Source organism: Stenella coeruleoalba, assembly GCF_951394435.1.
Source record: "Stenella coeruleoalba genome assembly, chromosome: 10".
Taxonomy (NCBI): Eukaryota; Metazoa; Chordata; class Mammalia; order Artiodactyla; family Delphinidae; genus Stenella; species Stenella coeruleoalba.
This window is the reverse complement of record NC_137156.1, coordinates 64,814,970-64,835,709: the sequence shown is the minus strand read 5'-3', so window position 1 is coordinate 64,835,709 and position 20,740 is coordinate 64,814,970. Positions and strand designations below refer to the sequence as shown.

Below are 20,740 nucleotides of genomic sequence, written 5' to 3'. Positions count from 1 at the left end.
TCAGCTCAACCCCCAAAGTTCCATGGTCTCTCCCTCCACCCCTGTGCTGTGCCTTCCCCATCTCTGCCATAGATCTTTCAGATTATGGGCAGAGGTGAAGATGTGCATTGCCCTTTGCTGGAGTAAGATTTTGAACCCCACTCACTTCAAAGCTTTGGGGCCACAGGGCAAATGTCTCCATCTCTGCCCATCATCCTGTGCCTAGGAATCAGGGGCAGTGGAGAATAATCTTTGTGGAAAAAAGAAATGGAGCAGGTGGTGCTGGGGTCGAAGCTGCTTTTCTGTGATGGAGACAGCAACACCTTCTGTGGCTGTAAAACATAGGCCCCACCTTAACGTCCTACTTCTCTTCCCCTGAAGCCTTTCCTTTAGCTCCAGGCTGTGGAGGGGGACTGCCTATACCCCTTGTTTGTTTTTAATTTCCAGTCTTACATGATGTTCCCCAGGTACCACTTTACACATACTAGCTCATTTACTCCTCATGACCACGCTGTGAGGTGGGTACAGTTGTTCCCATTTCACAGATGAAGACTCTGAGGCACAGAGGTTAATAATTGGAGTTGCAACCTGGTCCCCAGCACCTGTGCTTCCCTCTTGGCCACGGTCCCTCATGGCTCCACTGTTCCCAGAACCAGTGGGACGGGCCTGTCAAGGGCCCGCGGTGCTCAGCCCCAAAGCTGGGGGCTCTGAGGGAGAGCCACCTGACGGCCGCTCTTCTCTTCCAGGATTGTGGCTGCCCGGCTCAACGGTTCCCTTGATTTCTTCTCCTTGGAGACTCACACTGCCCTCAGCCCCCTGCAGTTCCGAGGTCAGGGGACCTGGGCTGGGCTGGTGCCTGCACCTGGTGGGTGGAGCAGAGGGGCTGCCTGCAGGGTGTCTTCTCGGAGATCCCTCACTTGGCCTGTTATCCCCAGGGGCCCCGGGGCGGGGCAGTTCCCCCACATCCCCTATGTACAGCAGCAGTGATGCAGTGGCTTGTCACCTGACCCACACGGTGCCCTGTGCACACCAGAAGCCCATCACAGCCCTGAAGGCAGCTGCCGGGCGCCTCGTGACTGGGAGCCAGGACCACACACTGAGAGTAAGTGTTGGCACCGTCTCTTGGGCACTGGGGTGGCCCAACACAGGGGGTGGGGAGCACATGGGGTCAGTCAGGGAGTGGCTGGAGGTGTCCTGGATGAACTGTGGAAGGGAATTCCTGGCCAAAGTGTGATTTGGAAAATCCCAGAGAGACCAGAATCTGATACCTGTTCCTGCCCCAGGTGTATCGTCTGGAGGACTCATGCTGCCTCTTCACCCTGCAAGGCCACTCAGGGGCCATCACGACTGTGTACATTGACCAGGTGAGGGCCGTGGGTGGGGTGCGGGGTACCAAGCCAGGCCCATAGCCCTTGTTTCTAACTCCTGGGAGCTGGTCCCCAAGGGCCTCTGTGAAGCAGAGTGAGGGCTCCCACCCACCAGGGCACTAAGCCACCCTTGTGGACAGAGGTGTTTCACCACCGTGACCAGCTCTCCTGTGCCTGTTCCCTTAGACCATGGTGCTGGCCAGTGGAGGACAAGATGGGGCCATCTGCCTGTGGGATGTGCTGACGGGCAGCCGGGTCAGCCACATGTTCGCTCACCGTGGGGATGTCACCTCCCTCACCTGTACCACCTCCTGTGTCATCAGCAGTGGCCTAGATGACCTCATCAGCATCTGGGACCGCAGCACAGGCATCAGGCTCTACTCCATTCAGCAGGTAGGCATGTTGGGGGCCACGGGATTCTCGGTATTTTAGGGAAGGATTCAAGACACCGAGCCTGTCCTGTCCTTGCCTCCAGGACCTGGGCTGTGGTGCAAGCTTGGGTGTCATCTCAGACAACCTGCTGGTGACCGGCGGCCAGGGCTGTGTTTCCTTTTGGGACCTGAACTACGGGGACCTGTTACAGACAGTCTACCTGGGGAAGAACAGTGAGGCCCAGCCGGCCCGCCAGATCCTGGTGCTGGACAATGCTGCCATTGTCTGCAACTTTGGCAGCGAGCTCAGCCTAGTATACGTGCCCTCTGTGCTGGAGAAGCTGGACTGAGGGTGGGCCTCCCTGCCCGTCTGGCTGGGGTGCTCTGTGGGGCAATGTGCTGGACCTGGACTGGGGGAAGAGCTGAATCTTTGGGAAGCTGCCTCTGAACTGTCCTGTCCTGCCTCATGACTGTAATATTAAACTTTTTTTTAAAAATCACATCAGCCAGGGGCTTTGTGAGCCACTTGCGTCTTCCCCTGGATGAGCTCTGGCGTCATTTCCACCCTCCCGGTGCCTAAAGTGCAGCACTTGGTTAGACCTTTCTCAGCTCAGAGCAGCTCCTGCCAGAAGCCATACAGGTCAGAGGAAGAGTTTACAGGCTGGAGAAGTTTAGCAAGCCAGCTCTAGAGGCCATCTTGCCTAACCACTTCAGAGGTGTGGAAACCAAGGTGACCCCCTCCACCTCCACACTCGCTGAAAGTGGTGCTGCTGGGGCCCAGCCCCCCACCTCCCGGGGAGCAGCGTTCAGCAGAGACACTGGCCACAGAACAGGTTTGTTTATTCAACAGCAAAGAGCTGAAAATGTCAGGTCCCACAAAGGAGCAGAACCTGACCCAAGACCCGTGATGCATCTCTACCCTGTAGAGCTGTGGGCTGGGCCAGGCAGGGCTGAAGGCAGCAGGAATGGGAGTAAGACTAGGCCCCACCTCAAGAGGGGCAGACTGGCATGGGAGACAACGTAGTGCAAGGCAGGCAAACCCTGTTCAGGTCTTGTTGAGTGTCCAGAGTGGATCCAGAAGGCTGAGGGGGTCATCAGTGGGCCGGGCAGCCCGCAGACCCTGCCCGTTATGGGCCTGCAGAAAGTTCTGCTTGCTCATCCGCTGCTTTCCCCTCAAGGAGCTGTCCAGAGAGAAGGCCTCAGGAGTTAGGGAGGCCAGCAGCTCCAGGGAGGAGGAGGGGGGCCCCAGGCTGGGGACCTCAGGTACCGGCTGCTCCTCCTCAGGCGGAGGGGCCTCAGGCAGGGGTGAAGAGAGAGGGGGTGGGGAGGAGGATGGGAGCTGGGTGGACTCTGGGAGGCTGGGTGGCGGCAGGCCTGGGGGCTCTACAGGGCCTGGCAGGCCGGCAGCCGGGAAATCCAAGCCCCCGGGAGGCCGGATGCTGAGCTTGGCGATAGTGGCCTGGATGGAGCTGATGGGCACATCCCCACCGAGAACCAGGTCCTGGGAGTCCTGAGGAAGGTGATTCTGAGGAGACAAGAGTGGGTGAAGATGGAGTCCACGAGGCAGTGTCAGTCCCAGCAGCCCCCAGGGGCTCCCTCCCTCACCTTCTGTGTGACACTGGTGCCAGCCGAGGGCTTGCACGGAAGGGGCATGCCGTGGCGCTGCAGGACCTGCTCCACGTGTTTCACCACCGCCTCATGGCAGAACCTGAGATGCAGCTGCAGGGGCGCATTGGGCCTGGTCAGCCGGGCAGGGCCCGTCACCCAGGATGGAGGGCCCATCCCAGCTCCCGCCTGGGCCCTCACCTTCTCCTGCAGCATGTGTTTCCTCTGCTGCCGCATGCGCCGCACCAGCTGAGGCAGCTCAGGGATCCCACTTCCAGCCTCCACCTCCTGCACAGCCGCGTAGAGCAGCGCGAAGGCTCCTGTGCGGCCCACCCCGGAGCTGCGGCAGGAAGGGGCTGTGAGGCCAGCCCAGGAGCCCCCAGAGAAGGGCCGCTCGGGAGCTACCCACACCTACCTGCAGTGGACGACGACAGGCGTGTGCAGGGGGCGCTGATGCAGGTAATGAGCGTGTACCTCCTGGATGAAGTGCAGCAGATTGCTGGGGCTGTCCGGCAGGCCTCTGCAGGGTGGGGTGGCGTCTCTGAGTCAGACCTGCTCCAAGGCCGCACCACCCTCCCAGCCCCCCAACCACCGCCCAGGGCAGCAGACGCACAACTCTGGCCATGTGGGGAAGTGGAGGTGCACGAGCGAGCGCTTGAGGCTCTGGTCCCGGAACTGCAGGCTCAGCACCCGCTCCACATGGGTCTCGGTGGTGCGAACACTGCTCAGGGCCAAGCTCAGGGCACCGTGCACCATGGGCTGGCCCCTCTCGGTAGGGAAGTAGCGAGCCACCTTTTGCTGAAGGACAAACAGGGCAGTTAGGGCTGGTTTTCCAGTTTCCCTTCTGGGCACCCACCCAACCTCTCCCTCTCACCTTTTCCATCTCGGCCTCAGACACGAGCATGACAATGACTGACACTTTCTGCTCATGCACCATGAGCCAGAAGTCGGCAGCTGTACCAGGCAGGGGGGCCTGGGTGGCCACCAAAGGTGGGCAGTACGGTGAGAGCCCCTCCACGCGGCTGGCGTTGATGTAGTCGTCCTTGCCTGAGCGCAGCACCACACGGTTGCTGTCGTAGGGCATGACATCCTGGTGCCGGTTCTTCAGTGAGTAGCAGCGGGCGATGGCGATGGAACGGCCACGGGCATCGTGCTCCTGTGCGTCTTGTAGCTCCCGCCAGATAGCGTCCAGAGCCCCTGCATCGCCCAGCTGGCCCCGAAAGGCCTCCAGCTCCTGCTGCAACTGCTGCAGCCTCTCCGGGTGCTCATAGGGGTCCTGCTCGATCAGCCGCAGGGCCTGTGGCCGCCGGCCCTCAGCCGCATCCACCTTAGTAGGCTGCAGCAGGGGCTGCCCACCCCCAGGAGGCTGAGCGCCTCCATGCTGACTCTCAGGGCTGGAGGAGAGCAGATCCGCACTCGCAGCGCCTCGGCGCAGACACACGGCTGGCTCTGCTGCAGGGGGCCGAGGAGGGACGGGGCCGGGCCCCGGTGTTGGGGCAGGCGAAGGCACCAGGTGGGGAGTGGGGGCGGGCTGGCTGGCAGGCGGAGGGCCTCGAATGGAGAGTGCGGGGGCCTGGGGGCCCAGGGGTCTGGGGGAAGGGGCAGGACCATATGCCAGGGTGGGATGGGGAGGCTGAGGGGGCCCAGTGCTGGGGAAAGGCAGCACCCCTGAGTGGGGGGGCAGAGGGTCCTGAGAGGGGCCTGGGTAGAGCTGGGTATGCAGGGTGGGCGGTGGCTGCCCCAGGACACCAGGCTGAGGAGCAAAGGGATAGGGGGTCTGTGGGGGTACCAGTCCTGAAGGCTGGGGTGGGAAGAGGTGCGGATGCTGGAGTGGAAGGGGCTGCTGGGGAGGCTGGGGCCCAAACACTGCTCGTGTGGGATGAGGCTGGGGCCCAGTCCTCGGGGCTGAAAAACCTGTGGGCATCCCAGGAGAAAAGTGGTGCTGGGCTGGGGGAGCTGCGAGGGGTGGCTTGGCCCCCATCGGGTAGGTGTAGGGCACGGGCAGTGGCTGGGGGGGCGGCCCCGGAAAGCGGGGCCGGGGAGGAGCAGGGGCAGGGTTTGGCCGTGGTGCCGTGTGGCTGGAGATGGGGGCCTGGACGCTATCTACTGTGGTGGTGGCTGGCCGAATCCCCACAGCCAACTCAGGGCCCGAGAACTGGGGAGGTGGGGCTGAGGGCAGGCCTGCAGCTGGTGGGGTGGGCCCGGGCCCCACCCCACCATAGGGACTGCTCACCATGCCATGCTGTGGCGAGGATCGCGGCACGAGGCCCAGCTCTGGTGTGTAGGCCCCGGCTGTGTAGAGAGCAGGTCCAGGTGCCATGGCCACCACAGGGTGCCCTAGGGCCTGGGGGCCCCTGGGCTGCAACATCTGGGCGGGGCCCGAGTAGGTACCCGGCGGTAAGGCGCCTGAGAGATAGTGGGGTCCTGGGCCTGCAGAGCTGGGGAAGGGGCCGGGCGGGAAGTGGAGTGGGACAGCGGCCCCCAGGAAGGTGTCGGGGGGCAGGCTGCGCAGCTCCTCAGGCAGGTCCCCGGCCTCCACTGGCTCGCCCTCCTCCCTGCGGGGCAGCAGCGGCTTTGGGGCCGTGGGCCGTGGTGGCGGCTTCTTCTTCAGCTCCCTGTAGGATGAGGTAGGGAAGAAGCGGAGCCACACCATCCCCTCAGCCCGACCTCGGTCTCGGCTGCAGCCGCACCCCGGCCCCGGGGCCACACTCACCTGTCCAGGAGCTGCTGCCGGGCTGCCTCGCGGGCCTGGCAGGTGGACTGTGCCCGTTCGAGGAGAGCAGCCACCTTGCTCTCTAGGTCTGCATAGAAGTCCTTGCCCTCCTGGGACTTCTTCATCAGGTCCTCATAGGCTTCATAGGAGGCCACCAGGGTCTGCAGCGTGGAGTTCCACCTGGCGGGCAGAAGGGCCGGCAGGAGGTGAGTAACTGGAGCCCAGCTCTGGGCAGGACTGGGTAGAGGCACAGGGCCAGACACTGACTTTTGGTCCAGTTCACTGAGCACCCGCCGCACAGATGCGTACTGCACGTTGGCCTCTGTCAGTGCCCGGAGAATGTTGTCCTGGGCGGCCAGGTTCTGCTCCAGGTACACCCTCAGCTGATCATACTTCTTCAGCTGCTCCTCAAACAGCTTCTAAGGGAGTGTGTTGGGGGGTGGAGGACAGACACTCAGGGCCTCACCACCTAAGGGTGGAGCCTAGAGTCAGCCCCTGCATACTGCTCACCCAGCCCCACCTTTATCTCTGAGTGGTCTGTGGTAACCAGTGACGCTGTGATGTCATCCTTCTGGATAAGCTCACGCAGCTGCTGCTCCAGGGACACACGCTGGTCCCGCATCTCCTGCACCTTGGCCAGGATGCGCTTCAGGTTCTGCAGCACTGCCTTGTCCTCTGGGAGCAGCAGTGGTCAGTGAGGCCAGAGAAAACCCCAGCGCCAAGCCTCTCTCCATGGGGACAGGAAGGGGGCTCACCTGGGGTGAGGGCTGGCGTGGGCAGGGCAGCCCGGACCTGGTCCAGAGGCCCACTGAGCAGGCGCAGGTTGCCAACATGCAGATTCATGGCACGGTGCAGCTCGCTGTTGGTGAAGGAGGCCTTCTCATGGACCTCCATGTACTTGGCCCATTCTCGCCTCACCTCTGCCAGCTCGGCCTTGGAGACAGCCGTGCTGGCCCCTGCCTGACTCACTGCCTCCTGCATCTTCTGCTCTAGCAGCTCATCCTCCTCCAGCAGGTCCCTGATGTCCTTCAGGGAGGCCTCCACATCCGTGAACACACCTGACAGCACTGGGGGCATGTTTAGAGGAGGCGGGGTCAGCTCCTGTGGCAGGCAGACCAGGCATCCAATCTGGCCCATCCCCCAGGAGACAGAACCGCCCCCTCAGTCAGGCTTGTGTGCAGCCCAGTGCTGGCTGAGCAGGGCAGACAGAGGGCACACGGTACGGTAGTTCACTGAAGTGTGCAGCGGGTGCTCTTGAAAGGTGCTGGGAGAGGTGAAAACCTCTATCCTCGGTCAACAAGGGACACAGAGAAGGCCGCAGCAGATGACTCCCACGTTCCCGCCCTCCACCTGCTTGCTTTTCCTCCTCACTCACCTTGCATGGACTGGACGAGGTTCCTGACAGTGTCGGGCCGGACGCTGAGAGCCGCACACTTCTCCATGAGCTGGGGTGGGATGTGGCTGTAGGCATCAAGGTTGTCCACTGTCTCAGGATCCAGCTGCATTGAATCCATGAACTGGCTGTTGAGGGGCAACGGGACCAGGTGGGTGCTGGCTCAACCCCTCAGCTACACAAGAAGCCCACTAGGGCAAGCTCCCACCACTGAAGCAAGGTCTGAGGTCCTAGCAGACAACAAATCAGCATCCCAACTCCCACCACAGAACATGCCCAGGGCACTGCTGAAAACAGTGGGACATCCTCCTCTCAAGATGCATGACTCTCAACTTACAAATCTAGCATACAAGACCCTGGGCAGGGAGGGCGCAGCCAGGAGGCCTGCTGGTGCCAACAGACCTTTCATTTACTCCTCTCCCTGTCGCAGGCAGCACTGGGGGCCCCACAGAGGTCTGGTGTGTACCCTCCATGCCTCCCACCCAAGCCCTGCACTCACTCCAGGACCTCATTCTTGTCCTCAATCTTGGCCATCATCTCCCGAAGCAGCTTGGCCTTCTCCTCACTGCAGGAGAAGTGACAGCGATTTGCTGGAAGCCCATGTCTGTTGAGATATTCCAACCCGCCCTGGGCTAATAGGGCCTGCCTATCCTGCCCACCTGTACAGCGACGAGGCTTCATGGGCAGCCATGGGTACCAGTTTGGTGAAGATGTCAGGGCCCGTAACAGCTGGGTCTGTGGGGTTCACTGGTAAGGGCTTCACCAAGGGGGCACCTGGGAGGGGTGAGGAAGAATCGTGGAGACCAGGCCCACTCGAACCTCGACTGCCTCTCTTCTGTCCCATCTTCATCCCCTACCCCGATCCTCGGCTTCCCCTCAGCTTCAGACCTTTTACAGGCTGAAGGGTGTCCAGTGCTGGGACAGCCTCGTGGTAGATGAAATCATTGTCCTTCTTGGCAGAATTGTACCTGGGGGTCAGGAGAAGGAGGAATGGGGAGTCTTGAGTGATCAGCAGGGATCCAGGACCTAGCCTCCCACATGGGCCACTACTCTCTGGCCCTGGTGGCTTCCTCCCAACGATGCAGGCGAAAGGCCAAGACCCTTCCTAACAAGAAGGAACCAGGGCCACCCCGAACCCCAGAAACTCACTTTCCCCCAATGACGTCCATAGTGAAGCGAAGTGCATCTTGCACAGTGTCAGGCTGGCCCTGTAGGGTAGGGATGGGGGTGCTCAGTGCCAACCACAGCCAGTGCCAGGACACCCCTCAGCCCCAGCAGGCTTGCTCCTTGTCTTCCCAGGCTCCGAGGGGCAGCCAGGCTCTTCCTCATCTTTACCTTGGCCAGCTTGATGGCTTCATTGAGCTTGTCCAGGGCACTCTGGAAGTACGCAACCTGCGGGGGACAGAGACCAGTCCGTCCTTCCCTGCTTGGACCCTACTCCTTCTGCCACCCCAGCCCCCACCAAGCCTGTCTGGCTATCAGGTGACCCATCAGAAGACAAGGAGCTGAGGAGGTAGACACGCGCCAGCCCAGCCAACAGCACCACGCTTAGCGTCTACCTTCCGGCTCCACCCCACAGCCTACATCTCCCACCAACCATCCCCTGAGGAGAGCCTGCTGCGCGCCTCCTCCGTCCCCTGGGGATGAAGGCTGCACAGATGGGACAACACGTGACGAACACCAGGTCTACAGCGGTGGTGGGGAGGGGGCAGCCAGGGATGTGGGGGTGAGAGACAGAAGAAGGGTCACCACGAGGATCTGACTAACAAGGCTGGGACCAGTCCAGAGTCCCCTCCTCGCCACGGCTCACTCACCCGCTCTCCGAACTTCTGCTGCTCCTCAGCCTGCTTCCCCATGTGCAACTGGGAAAGAAGAGATGTCACTACTTACTTCCTGAGCTACGGCAACTCAGCCCAGCCCAGCCCAGCCCTGGTGGCCACGGTGCCCTCACATGAGCCACAGCCGCAAAGTAGTAGATCTTCATCTGTACCAGCTTCTTCCAGTCCTTCTGGATCCGGCCCAGCAGTGAGGCGGTATCGGGGTTCTCCAAGGCCCGGCACGCCTCCTTGTAGTAATCCACCACCTAGAAGCCAGGACAGGGCTATAGTTGGGGACCGGGAGTAAACCAAAAGCCTGGCATCAGTCCCTTGTGGGCCACCATCGATCCCTGTCCCTACCTGTGCACTGATGCGAGCCACCAGAAAGCTCTTCCTGTTGTCCAACATGGACTTCTCCAGAAGGCACTCCTGAGCCTGGCCCTGGAAGAGCAGATGGAGATGCACTCCATTCCTCACCGGCACAGACCACACGGATGCCCTCTCCGCCCAGCCTCCCGCACTCCCAGCAGCACAGCCCTACTCCTGATCCACCTGGGGCTCAAAAGATCAAAGCCCAGGCCTCTGTTTGTCCCTTACTGCCATGTGCACAGGACCGCTAGGATCCAGCCCTAACCGTGCCCGGCCCTGGATTCAACTCAGCCCCAACAAGGGCGTCTCCTCACCAGCATGAGGTTGACATTGAGAGTGAGGATCTGCCGGCTCATGTCAACGCTGTAGGCATGAGGGAAGTGCTCACGCAGGTAGGCAAAGGCACCTGCTGCGCACTGGAAGTGAGTGCAGGAGACCTTCATGCCCTGGGAGAGAACAGGGGAGGATGCCAGAAGCAGAGCCACAGAGCTGCCTGTGTCCACTCCACAGGGCAGGATTCACACCCTGGAGGCTGACAACACTCAGCACCCCTCCCTGGTTCTGTCCTACGACCCACCCACTGTTCCTACCCTCCTCACCTCCTCAGACATGCGCTTGTCCATGGCCCCCAGCATGGAGTGCAGCGCCCCTAGGGAGGCACAGAACACGGGGTCAGGGCTAGCCTGGGGCTGCTGGTGTCACCCATGATCAGGACAACAGGGGTCTGGGGCAGTTGGTCCAAGGACACCAAAGCTGGAGTAAATGGGGTCTCGGTCTCTGGCTCTGCACCAGGCAGGGATGGGGTGGAAGGGAAGGGGCTCCTGCCATCCACAGCCCTCAGCCTACGAGTCCAGTCTCAGAGCCTCAGGGATTGCCTACACAGGACTCGGGGCTCCCCAGACTGAGGCTGAGCCATCAGGGTTGACGGCAAGGCCAGTCTAGGCCAGCCTTGTTCTCCTGCTGGAAGCAGCCCAAGCCACAAGGGGGGCTGGGATCTCTCCAGTCAGAAAAGAGAGGCCACCCCTCTGGGCCGGAGCACACTAGCAACACCATGTGGCAGCCAGCCTAGTAGAGCCTCTCCCCAGCAGGCTGGCTCCCTGTGGGCCAGAAGAGAGGCACCAGCAGAGCTGTGGGAAGGCAGGGGGAGGGTCAGAATCCAGGTGTCTTCCTTCCATCAGCCCACTGCCCTTGTGGCCTCCTGCTGAGCTGAGATGGGGTGGGCAGGGCTGGGAGGTAGGGCCATGGGGAAGGGGTTAGGTAGCTCACCAAGGTTGTAGAGAATGCAGGCCTGCTCATACTTGATGTCTTCATGGGCCACAGACTTGCCTGAGAAGATCTCAGTCCTGTGGACAGGCCACCCCAGTCATTTCAAGTGAAGGAGCTGGTGAAGTGACCCGCCACCCCCAGTGCGGTGTCGGATGGGAGGGAGGCCTGGGGAGACCACACCAAGCCACTCCCCATGCTGTGTAGCAAGGAAAAGAAAGCAGGGGGCGGGGGAAGAGGGGCATCCCCACCGCCCAGACACCCCTGGGCTGTCCCAGGCAACCTCCAGGCTCCCCCCAGCCCTGCCAGCTCTCACCAGGTGACAGAAACAGCGGCCTCCTGGCCTGAGCCCATGGGGACCCGACTCTGCAGGTAGTGGAGCTGGCCCAGGTACTTGCGGAGGACACTGCAGCCCTCAAAGTCCCGTGGAACACGAACAGCATTCTGGGGGATGGATGGGAGAAGCAGGCCTCCTGTCATTTGGAGTAGAAGACAGGCAGGGCTGTCCACCCACAAATGCCCAGGAAATAATCGGGGCTGGGGGACTGCACAGTCTAAGGGACCCAAAGAAAGCCCGCAGCTACCTGTAGTCATTCAACAACCATCCTACCAGCCAGGACTGTTGGACTGAATCATTCCCACTTTTCCAGGAGGCAGTTTAAAACATGCATTAAAAATTTAAATGTACTTAATGTTTGACCCACAGTTCTGTATCTAAAAATATACAGTAAGAAATCCAGAACAGCAGATGCTTGGATGAGCATGCAAGGATATTTATCACAACATTAACAGGGCCAAATACTGGATGCCACCAAAACTTCCATTAAAGAGGATTAAATAAATCACGTCAAGGCTACCCACAAAAGAGAATACTCTGCAGCCATGAAAACTGAAGACAAGGATCTCTACTGATATGTTAAGACGTTCATAACACATTTATTGTTGGGGGGAAAAAAAGCATGTAACAGATGAGCAACATAATTTCATTTTTATAAAATCATATGGAAATTGATATCAACTAGGTATATAAACAGAGAGAAAAAAATCTAGACAGTTAAGTGACTATCCCTGGATAGTAGGGTTTAAGTAATTTATCTTATCCTATACATGCATACAGAGACGTATTTGATTCTTTATATTATTTTGCTTATGTATTCTTTTATATGAACAATTTTCAATTTTTATAGTAAGCAGTAAAGCTAGTCCCATTTGGGGAAAAAACAAAACAAAGTGAACCCTCTGCTCAAACAAACGGAAGAAGAGACAGTATGCCCTCCAAGAAACAGGCGCACAAAGAGTAGAGGGGCTAGAATCGCTGTGCATGCCCTAACCCCACCTGCTGGAGCGACCAGAGAACCCCACACCAGGGTTCCAGCAGCCGAGGGGCCCAGTAGAGAGCTGCTGGGCACCAGCTAGAAGAAATCCTCTAGGGGACTTCCCTGGTGGGGCAGTTCAGACTCTGCGCTCCCAATGCAGGGGTTGGGGGCACAGGTTCGATCCCTGGTGGGGGAACTAAGATCCTGCATGCTGCTCAGCACACCGTCCCCCCCACCAAAAAAAAAAAAAAAAACAAAAACCTCTAGGACAAGACACTCCAGAGCTGGGCTCTGAGCCTTCTGTCTGGGATGCTCAGAAGGGATGTGGATACCCTGTGGGACATCAGAGGAGGAAGAGTCTAGCACTGGTCCACTCAACACCACTTCCCAGCAGTGTCTTGGGGGACCATCTCCCCTCTGGGCCTCAGTCTCCTCTTTCAACAGGAATGCTAAGCTCCCTCTCTGCCCTCTACAATGCCCACTGCAAGGATAAGGCGTGTCACAGCCATACTGCTGAGGTGCCACCTCGAAGGGCCTATCCCACAGGCCAAGGCTTCTCATGTAGTCATTCTTATCACTCCCCTCCCCATCATACTTCCACCATAATGAAATGGCACTTAACGTTTTCCATTTTTTAAAGTGGAGCCACATCCTAAGCAGTTAACATCTCTAAAATAATAGGTATGATGTGCTAGCTACACATTTTTAAAATACTAAAGAATATACAAAAAAATTTTAAAATGTTTGTCTTTGTACTTCCTAAAACCATCTTTGGGAAACAATGGAAGCAACCCTCCCTCCAGGTCATGGAGATTTCACCTGCACCCTTTAATCCAACCAAGAATGCAGCTGCTTCTTGTCCCACCTGGCCTGTCACACTCTGAGGAACTGCATGTGGTAGGAGTAGAACAGAACAGGGGAGTCTGAAAACAAGCCCGGCCACCACACCACACCCACTCCCCCACCCTCCAACAACCCCCTCACCACCTCCGTCAGTTTAATTCCCTGTGATCACAGAACCAAAAATTTATTCCAGAGTAACTGAAAAGTCTTCTTAAAGAATTACTTCAGGGCTTCCCTGGTGGCGCAGTGGTTAAGAATCTGCCTGCCAATGCAGGGGACACGGGTTCGAGCCCTGGCCTGGGAAGATCCCACATGCCGCGGAGCAACTAAGCCCGTGTGCCACATCTACTGAGCGTGCGCTCTAGAGCCCGCAAGCCACAACTACTGAGCCCACGTGCCACAACTACTGAAGCCCACGTGCCTAGAGCCCATGCTCCGCAACAAGAGAAGCCACCGCAATGAGAAGCCCGCGCACCGCAACAAAGAGTAGCCCCCGCTCACCGTAACTAGAGAAACCCAGCGCGCAGCAACGAAGACCCAACTCAGCCAAAAATTCAATATAAAAATAAATAAATAAATAAAATTTTAAAAAAAGAATTACTTCAGGCCCAGTTTTACAGATGAGGAAACTGAGGCCCAGATCAGGAAAAGAGAATTGCCTACAGATTTCCAGATTATATCCACCTTCCATTTCCACTGCAAATCAATGAGTTATGGTAAAAGGTTAACTTGACTTATGCTGTCTCTGCTTTCTACATCTCTGTGCTTTCATAAATTTCCTGTAATTCACTAAAAACTGGACCAGTGTTCTAAAACTTCTGTAATAGTTCATTTAGTTACTCTATTTTATTTTCACTTTATACATTGCTGAATCTGGGAGTTTTCTTGATCTGATAATTTTTTTTTCACTGAAATAATTATTATCAGCGTTCTATGTAAGAAAGTTTGTTCTGTGGTTTCACTGAAGAAACACTGACCTAGTCCAACTCCCACACTCTTTCAATGAGTAACTCAAGCCCCAGGAAGGGGAAAGCGACTATCCTGATGTCCTTCTGTGAGCTGTCTGTGCTGGGAATAGCCTCAGATCTGGAGCATTCTTGGGGTTGGCTCTCTCCAGCCCACTGCTCTGTGCAGGCTGCCTGCCCTACACCATGAAGGATCTGCCTCAGAAGAGGCTTTGGAGCTGGGTGACAATGCTCCCTCGAGGGTGTTTTGTGTGCATGTGCACCTGTGTGCACAAAACAATGGTAGTCTGAGGGGTTAAGATTATCTCATTAGTTTTCAAACTCTTCAAACAAAATCTTTTTTTTTTTAATTTAATTTACGCGGAGTATTCTGGGAAGGTAGCAGAGTAGGAAGCACCAGAAATCTGTCTCCCCACACAGACAACAAATGCACTGGCAGCATCTGTCTGATGTAACTGTTCTAGAACTCCTGGAGTCTACTGAGGACTTGCAAATGTGCAGAGGAATGTTTGGATAAATTTTGGTGAATTTCAGCCCTTAGCACAATCGCAGCTACCCAGTGCCCATCCCTGTGCAGGCAGCCTTGCATGTGTTCCTGGAGCGGCTTGCGCACACAGCCTGTGGGAGCCAGGGTGGGCAATGAGGACGCTGTCCTCCAAATATCAGGGATCTGCTCTGATCAGGGCTGATCGCGCTGCTTCTGATCTCAGAGGTGCAAAGAGGCTGCGGACACTGTTGTTACACCTCCCCCTGCTGTTGCACTCCCCCTCTGGCTGAAGTGACTTCAAGGGGATTTAAAGCACCAGTGCTTCTCCCCCCTCATCCCTTCATTTTTCTCTTTTTCTCCTTTTGGGAGCCAGATATTGAGGACTATTGGATTCAAAAGCAACCACATATTCAGAGGAAGTTAGACAGTCATCATGCATACCCAGGGGAAGGCAAAGGCTTAAAAAAGACCTGAGAGGGCTTCCCTGGTGGCGCAGTGGTTGAGAGTCCGCCTGCCGATGCAGGGGACACGGGTTCGTTCCCCGGTCTGGGAAGATCTCACATGCCACGGAGCGAGCCATGGCCGCTGAGCCCGTGCGCCCGGAGCCTGTGCTCCGCAGTGGGAGAGGCCACAGCAGCGAGAGGCCCACGTACCGCAAAAAAAAAAAAAAAAAGACCTGAGAAGACTTTAAGTCCACACCTCAGACTGATTCTTGGCACAGAGACAGCCTACAACACTCCAAACAAACAAACAAACAGCAAACCCTGGGAGAAGGGGAGATTCTGATTTCCAGAGTCACCACATCATTAGATTCAAATGTCCGGTTTTCAACAACAAAAATACAAGACATATAAAGAAATAGGAAAATATGACTCATTTAAAGGGACAAAAACAAACAAACAAACTGTTCCTGAAAAAGATGTGATGACAGCTCTACTAGATAAATAACTGTCTTAAAGATACTCAAAGAACTAAAGGAAGATGCAGAAAAAAGTCAAGAAAACGACATAGAGAACAAAATGGGAATATCAACAAGACAGAAAACTTAAAAAGAAACCAAAAAGAAATTCTGAAGCTGAAAAGTACAATAACTGAGTTGAAAAATTCACTAGAGTGATTCAAAGGCAGATTTGAGTAGGTTGATGAAACCATCAGTGAAATCAAAGCTAGGACAATTGAGGGAACTTCCCTGGTGGTCCAGTGGGTAAGACTCTGCGCTCTCAATGCCGGGGGGCCTGGGTTTGATCCCTGGTCGGGGAACTAGATTCTGCATGCAAGCCACAACTAAGAGTTCACATGCCACAACTAAGAAGCCCACATGCCGCAACTAAGAGTCCACATGCCGCAACTAAGACCTGGCACAGCCTAAATATTTTTTTTTAAAAAAGTCTAGGACAACTGAAATTATCAAGTCTAAGGAACAGAAAGAAAAATTATTGAAGTGAACAGAGCCTAAGGGACCTGTGAGACACCATCAAACAGATCAACATACACATTGTGGAAGTCCCAGAAGAAGAGAGAGAGAAAGGGGCAGAGAGAATATGTGAAGAAATAATGGCAAAAAATTTTCCAAATTTGACTAAAGACATGAAATATAAACATCCAAGAAGCTTAATGAACTTTAAGTAAAATGAACTCAGAGACCCACACCAAGAAAAAATTATAATCAAACTGTTGAAAGACAAAGAGAACCTGGGAAGCAGCACAAGAGAAGTGACTCATCAAATACAAGGAATCCTCAATGGGATTATCAGCAGATTTCTCATCAGAAACTTTGGAGAACTGAAGGCAGTAGGTTGATATATTCCAAGTGCTAAAAGAAAAACACTGTCAACCAAAAATCCTATATCTGGCAAAACTGAGGAGAAATCAAAAGACATTCCCAGCTAAACAAAAACTGAGGGAATTCACCACCACTAGATCTGCCCTACAAGAAATGCTAAAAGGAGTCCTATAGACTGAAATAAAAGGACACCTGATAGTAACTTGAAGCCACATGAAGAAGTCAAGATCCCAGTAAAGGTACGCTGTACATGGGCAATTATATAAGCTAATATTATTATAACACTGGTGTGTGATTCCACCTTTTGTTTTCTACATAAGAGGCTAACAGTTTTTAAAAATTCAATTTACACACAGTAGTCTTTAAAGAATATATCTCTAGCATATATAAACATACCAATTAATTATCCCTGCTTTGGGGGGAAGATACAATCTCCTACACTTTGAAATTATAAATAAAATTTTTATTTAAATCCTCTTTTGTTATTCAAAGAGAAACAGTTGTTTTTAACTACTTTCAAACAGAGTAGCAAATGAGATAATTCACCTTTCTGACAATTTTTTCTTTCTCTTAAGAACAGTGTCACCTTCTTTAAAAGGCAGGTAAGTTCCTCTACTTAAACATAATAAAGGCTATATATGAAAAGACCTTGGCTAACATCATACCAAGTTAGTAAAAGACTGAAAACTTTTCCTCTCACACAAGAAACAAGACGACAAGGATGCCCACATCAACCACTTGTATTATCACAGTACTGGAAGTTCCAGCCAGAGCAATCAGGCAAGAAAAAGAAATAAAAGGTATCCAGATCATCTCAATAGATGCAGAGAAAGCTTTTGACAAAATTCAACACCCATTTATGATAAAAACCCTGCAGAAAGTAGGCATAGAGGGAACTTTCCTCAACATAATAAAGGCCATATATGACAAGCCCACAACAAACATCATCCTCAATGGTGAAAAACTGAAAGCATTTCCACTAAGATCAGGAACAAGACAAGGTTGCCCACTCTCACCACTCTTATTCAACATAGTTTTGGAAGTTTTAGCCACAGCAATCAGAGAAGAAAAGGAAATAAAAGGAATCCAAATCGGAAAAGAAGAAGTAAAGCTGTCACTGTTTGCAGATGACATGATCCTATACATAGAGAATCCTAAAGATGCTACCAGAAAACTACTAGAGCTAATCAATGAATTTGGTAAAGTGGCAGGATACAAAATTAATGCACAGAAATCTCTGGCATTCCTATATACTAATGATGAAAAATCTGAAAGTGAAATCAAGAAAACACTCCCATTTACCATTGCAACAAAAAGAATAAAATATCTAGGAATAAACCTACCTAAGGAGACAAAAGACCTGTATGCAGAAAATTATAAGACACTGATGAAGGAAATTAAAGATGATACAAATAGATGGAGAGATATACCATGTTCTTGGATTGGAAGAATCAACATTGTGAAAATGACTCTACTACCCAAAGCAATCTATAGATTCAATGTAATCCCTATCAAACTACCACTGGCATTTTTCACAGAACTAGAACAAAAAATTTTGCAATTTGTATGGAAACACAAAAGACCCCGAATAGCCAAAGCAATCTTGAGAACGAAAAAAGGAACTGGAGGAATCAGGCTCTCTGACTTCAGACTATACTACAAAGCTACAGTTATCAAGACGGTATGGTACTGGCACAAAAACAGAAAGATAGATCAATGGAACAGGATAGAAAGCCCAGAGATAAACCCATGCACATATGGACACCTTATCTTTGATAAAGGTGGCAGGAATGTACAGTGGAGAAAGGACAGCCTCTTCAATAAGTGGTGCTGGGAAAACTGGACAGGTACATGTAAAAGTATGAGATTAGATCACTCCCTAACACCATACACAAAAATAAGCTCAAAATGGATTAAAGACCTAAATATAAGGCCAGAAACTATCAAACTATTAGAGGAAAACATAGGCAGAACACTCTATGACATAAATCACAGCAAGATCCTTTCTGACCCACCTCCTAGAGTAATGGAAATGAAAACAAAAATAAACAAATGGGACCTAATGAAACTTCAAAGCTTTTGCACAGCAAAGGAAACCATAAACAAGACCAAAAGACAACCCTCAGAATGGGAGAAAATATTTGCAAATGAAGTAACCGACAAAGGATTAATCTCCAAAATTTACAAGCAGGTCATGCAGCTCAATAACAAAAAAACAAACAACCCAATCCAAAAATGGGCAGAAGACCTAAATAGACATTTCTCCAAAGAAGATATACAGACTGCCAACAAACACATGAAAGAATGTTCAACATCATTAATCATTAGAGAAATGCAAATCAAAACTACAATGAGATATCATCTCCCACCAGTCAGAATGGCCATCATCAAAAAATCTAGAAACAATAAATGCTGGAGAGGGTGTGGAGAAAAGGGAACACTCTTGCACTGCTGGTGGGAATGTGAATTGGTTCAGCCACTATGGAGAACAGTATGGAGGTTCCTTAAAAAGCTACAAATAGAACTACCATATGACCCAGCAATCCCACTACTGGGCATATACCCTGAGAAAATCGAAATTCAAAAAGAGTCATGTACCAAAATGTTCATTGCAGCTCTATTTACAATAGCCCGGAGATGGAAACAACCTAAGTGCCCATCATCGGATGAATGGATAAAGAAGATGTGGCACATATATACAATGGAATATTACTCAGCCATAAAAAGAAACGAAATTGAGCTATTTGTAATGAGGTGGATAGACCTAGAGTCTGTCATACAGAGTGAAATAAGTCAGAAAGAAAAAGACAAATACCGTATGCTAACACATATATATGGAATTTAAGAAAAAAAAAAGTTGAAGAACCTAGGGGTAAGGCAGGAATAAAGACGCAGTTCTCTCCTAGAGAACAGACTTGAGGTTATGGGGAGGGGGAAGGGTGAGCTGTGACAGGGCGAGAGAGAGTCATGGACATATACACACTAACAAACGTAGTAAGGTAGATAGCTAGTTGGAAGCAGCCGCATGGCACAGGGATATTGGCTTGGTGCTTTGTGACAGCCTGGAGGGGTGGGATAGGGAGGGTGGGAGGGAGGGAGACGCAAGAGGGAAGAGATATGGGAACATATGTATATGTATAACTGATTCACTTTGTTATAAAGCAGAAACTAACACACCATTGTAAAGCAATTATACCCCAATAAAGATGTTAAAAAAAAAAAAAGGTATCCAAATTAGAAAGGAAAAAGCAAAATTATCTCTTTTCACAGACATGAACTCATATGTGAAAATACCCTTAGAGATTGCACCAAAAAAAATCTGTTAGAATTAATCAATGAATTCAGTGAAGTTTCAGGATACAGAATCAATACACAAAAATCACAATTAAAGAAAATTTTTTTTTGAATTTCAAGTCCAATAGCATCAAAAAGAATAAATTACTTAGAAGTAAAATTAAGCAAGAAGGCCAAAGACTTGCATAGAGAAAACTACAAAACTTTGCTGAAAGAAATTAAAGACATAAATAAATGGAAAGATATCTGATACTCATGTATTAAAAGACTTAATATTAAGGTGGCAAGCCTCCCTAAAGTGATAGTTTTTGGATTTTACTTTTTTACAGATTCAGTGCAATCCACATCAAAATCCCAATGGCATTTTTTGCAGAAATAGAAAAATCCATCCTAAAAATTCATATGGAATCTCAAGGGACCACCCCCCACACCAAATAGCCAAAACAATCTTGAAAAAGAAGAACAAAACTGGAGATCCCACAATTCCTCATTTCAAAACCTATTACAAAGCTATAATAATCAAAACAGTTTGGTACTGGCAATAAAGACATATGGACTAATGGAGTAAAAGAGAGTGCCCAGAAATAAACCCTCAAATATGTGGTGTTATGGACTGAATAATGCCCCCCCTCACCAATTCATACTAAAGTCCTAACTCCCAGTATCTCCGAATGTGACTGTATTTTAGGAGATAGAGCCTTAAAGAGGTAATTACAGTGAAATGAGGTCCTAGAGGTGGGCCCTAATCCAATATGACTGTTGGCCTTCTACAGATATACATAGAGGGACAACCATGTGAAGATACAGGGAGAAGATGGTCATCCACAAGTCAAAGAAAGAATCCTTAGAAGAAGTCAGCTTTGCCAACACCTTGATCTCAGACTACTAGCCTCTACAACTGTGAGAAAATAAATTTCCGTTGTTTAAGTCAGCAGTCTGGGGTACTTGGTTATGGCAGCCAGAGCAAACTAATACACATAGTGAAATGATTTTTTTTTTTGAAATGATTTTTGACAGGGGTGCCAAGACCATTCAATGGGGGACAGTCTTTTCAATTTATGGTGCTGGGAAAACTAAATATCTACATGCAGAAGAGTGAAGCTGGAAACTTTCTTTACACCATTTACAAAAATAAACTCAAAATGGAGCAAAGACCTAAATATAAGAGCTGAAAC

General features: G+C 52.2%; 2 protein-coding genes across 5 annotated transcripts in view; one reads left to right on the top strand and one right to left on the bottom strand.

Annotated features, from left to right (window-relative positions):
* Positions 1-2,219, top strand: part of SCAP (SREBF chaperone) — a 90,055-nt gene extending 87,836 nt beyond the window's left edge. For all 4 annotated transcript variants that reach the window (XM_079933801.1, XM_079933800.1, XM_079933799.1 and 1 more), the window contains 5 exons: positions 726-808; positions 915-1,081; positions 1,263-1,343; positions 1,533-1,739; positions 1,822-2,219. In XM_079933801.1, the coding sequence (XP_079789927.1) occupies positions 726-808; positions 915-1,081; positions 1,263-1,343; positions 1,533-1,739; positions 1,822-2,067 (784 nt within the window). In that variant the 3' untranslated portion in view covers positions 2,068-2,219. The remainder of the gene's footprint in view (positions 1-725; positions 809-914; positions 1,082-1,262; positions 1,344-1,532; positions 1,740-1,821) is intronic.
* Positions 2,220-2,348: 129 nt separating this feature from the next.
* The window catches only part of PTPN23 (protein tyrosine phosphatase non-receptor type 23), a 41,840-nt gene continuing 23,448 nt past the window's right edge, over positions 2,349-20,740 (bottom strand). Inside the window, exons 3-25 of the mRNA XM_079933802.1 lie at positions 11,194-11,321; positions 10,881-10,957; positions 10,214-10,263; positions 9,929-10,060; positions 9,606-9,686; positions 9,380-9,511; positions 9,243-9,290; positions 8,764-8,820; positions 8,578-8,636; positions 8,317-8,396; positions 8,088-8,202; positions 7,928-7,993; positions 7,411-7,556; positions 6,791-7,102; positions 6,556-6,710; positions 6,303-6,454; positions 6,036-6,215; positions 4,197-5,937; positions 3,936-4,120; positions 3,738-3,842; positions 3,524-3,662; positions 3,323-3,436; positions 2,349-3,242 (exon numbers count right to left, since the gene is read on the bottom strand). Of these exons, the coding sequence (XP_079789928.1) occupies positions 2,763-3,242; positions 3,323-3,436; positions 3,524-3,662; positions 3,738-3,842; positions 3,936-4,120; positions 4,197-5,937; positions 6,036-6,215; positions 6,303-6,454; positions 6,556-6,710; positions 6,791-7,102; positions 7,411-7,556; positions 7,928-7,993; positions 8,088-8,202; positions 8,317-8,396; positions 8,578-8,636; positions 8,764-8,820; positions 9,243-9,290; positions 9,380-9,511; positions 9,606-9,686; positions 9,929-10,060; positions 10,214-10,263; positions 10,881-10,957; positions 11,194-11,321 (4,734 nt within the window). The 3' untranslated portion in view covers positions 2,349-2,762. The remainder of the gene's footprint in view (positions 3,243-3,322; positions 3,437-3,523; positions 3,663-3,737; positions 3,843-3,935; positions 4,121-4,196; positions 5,938-6,035; positions 6,216-6,302; positions 6,455-6,555; positions 6,711-6,790; positions 7,103-7,410; positions 7,557-7,927; positions 7,994-8,087; positions 8,203-8,316; positions 8,397-8,577; positions 8,637-8,763; positions 8,821-9,242; positions 9,291-9,379; positions 9,512-9,605; positions 9,687-9,928; positions 10,061-10,213; positions 10,264-10,880; positions 10,958-11,193; positions 11,322-20,740) is intronic.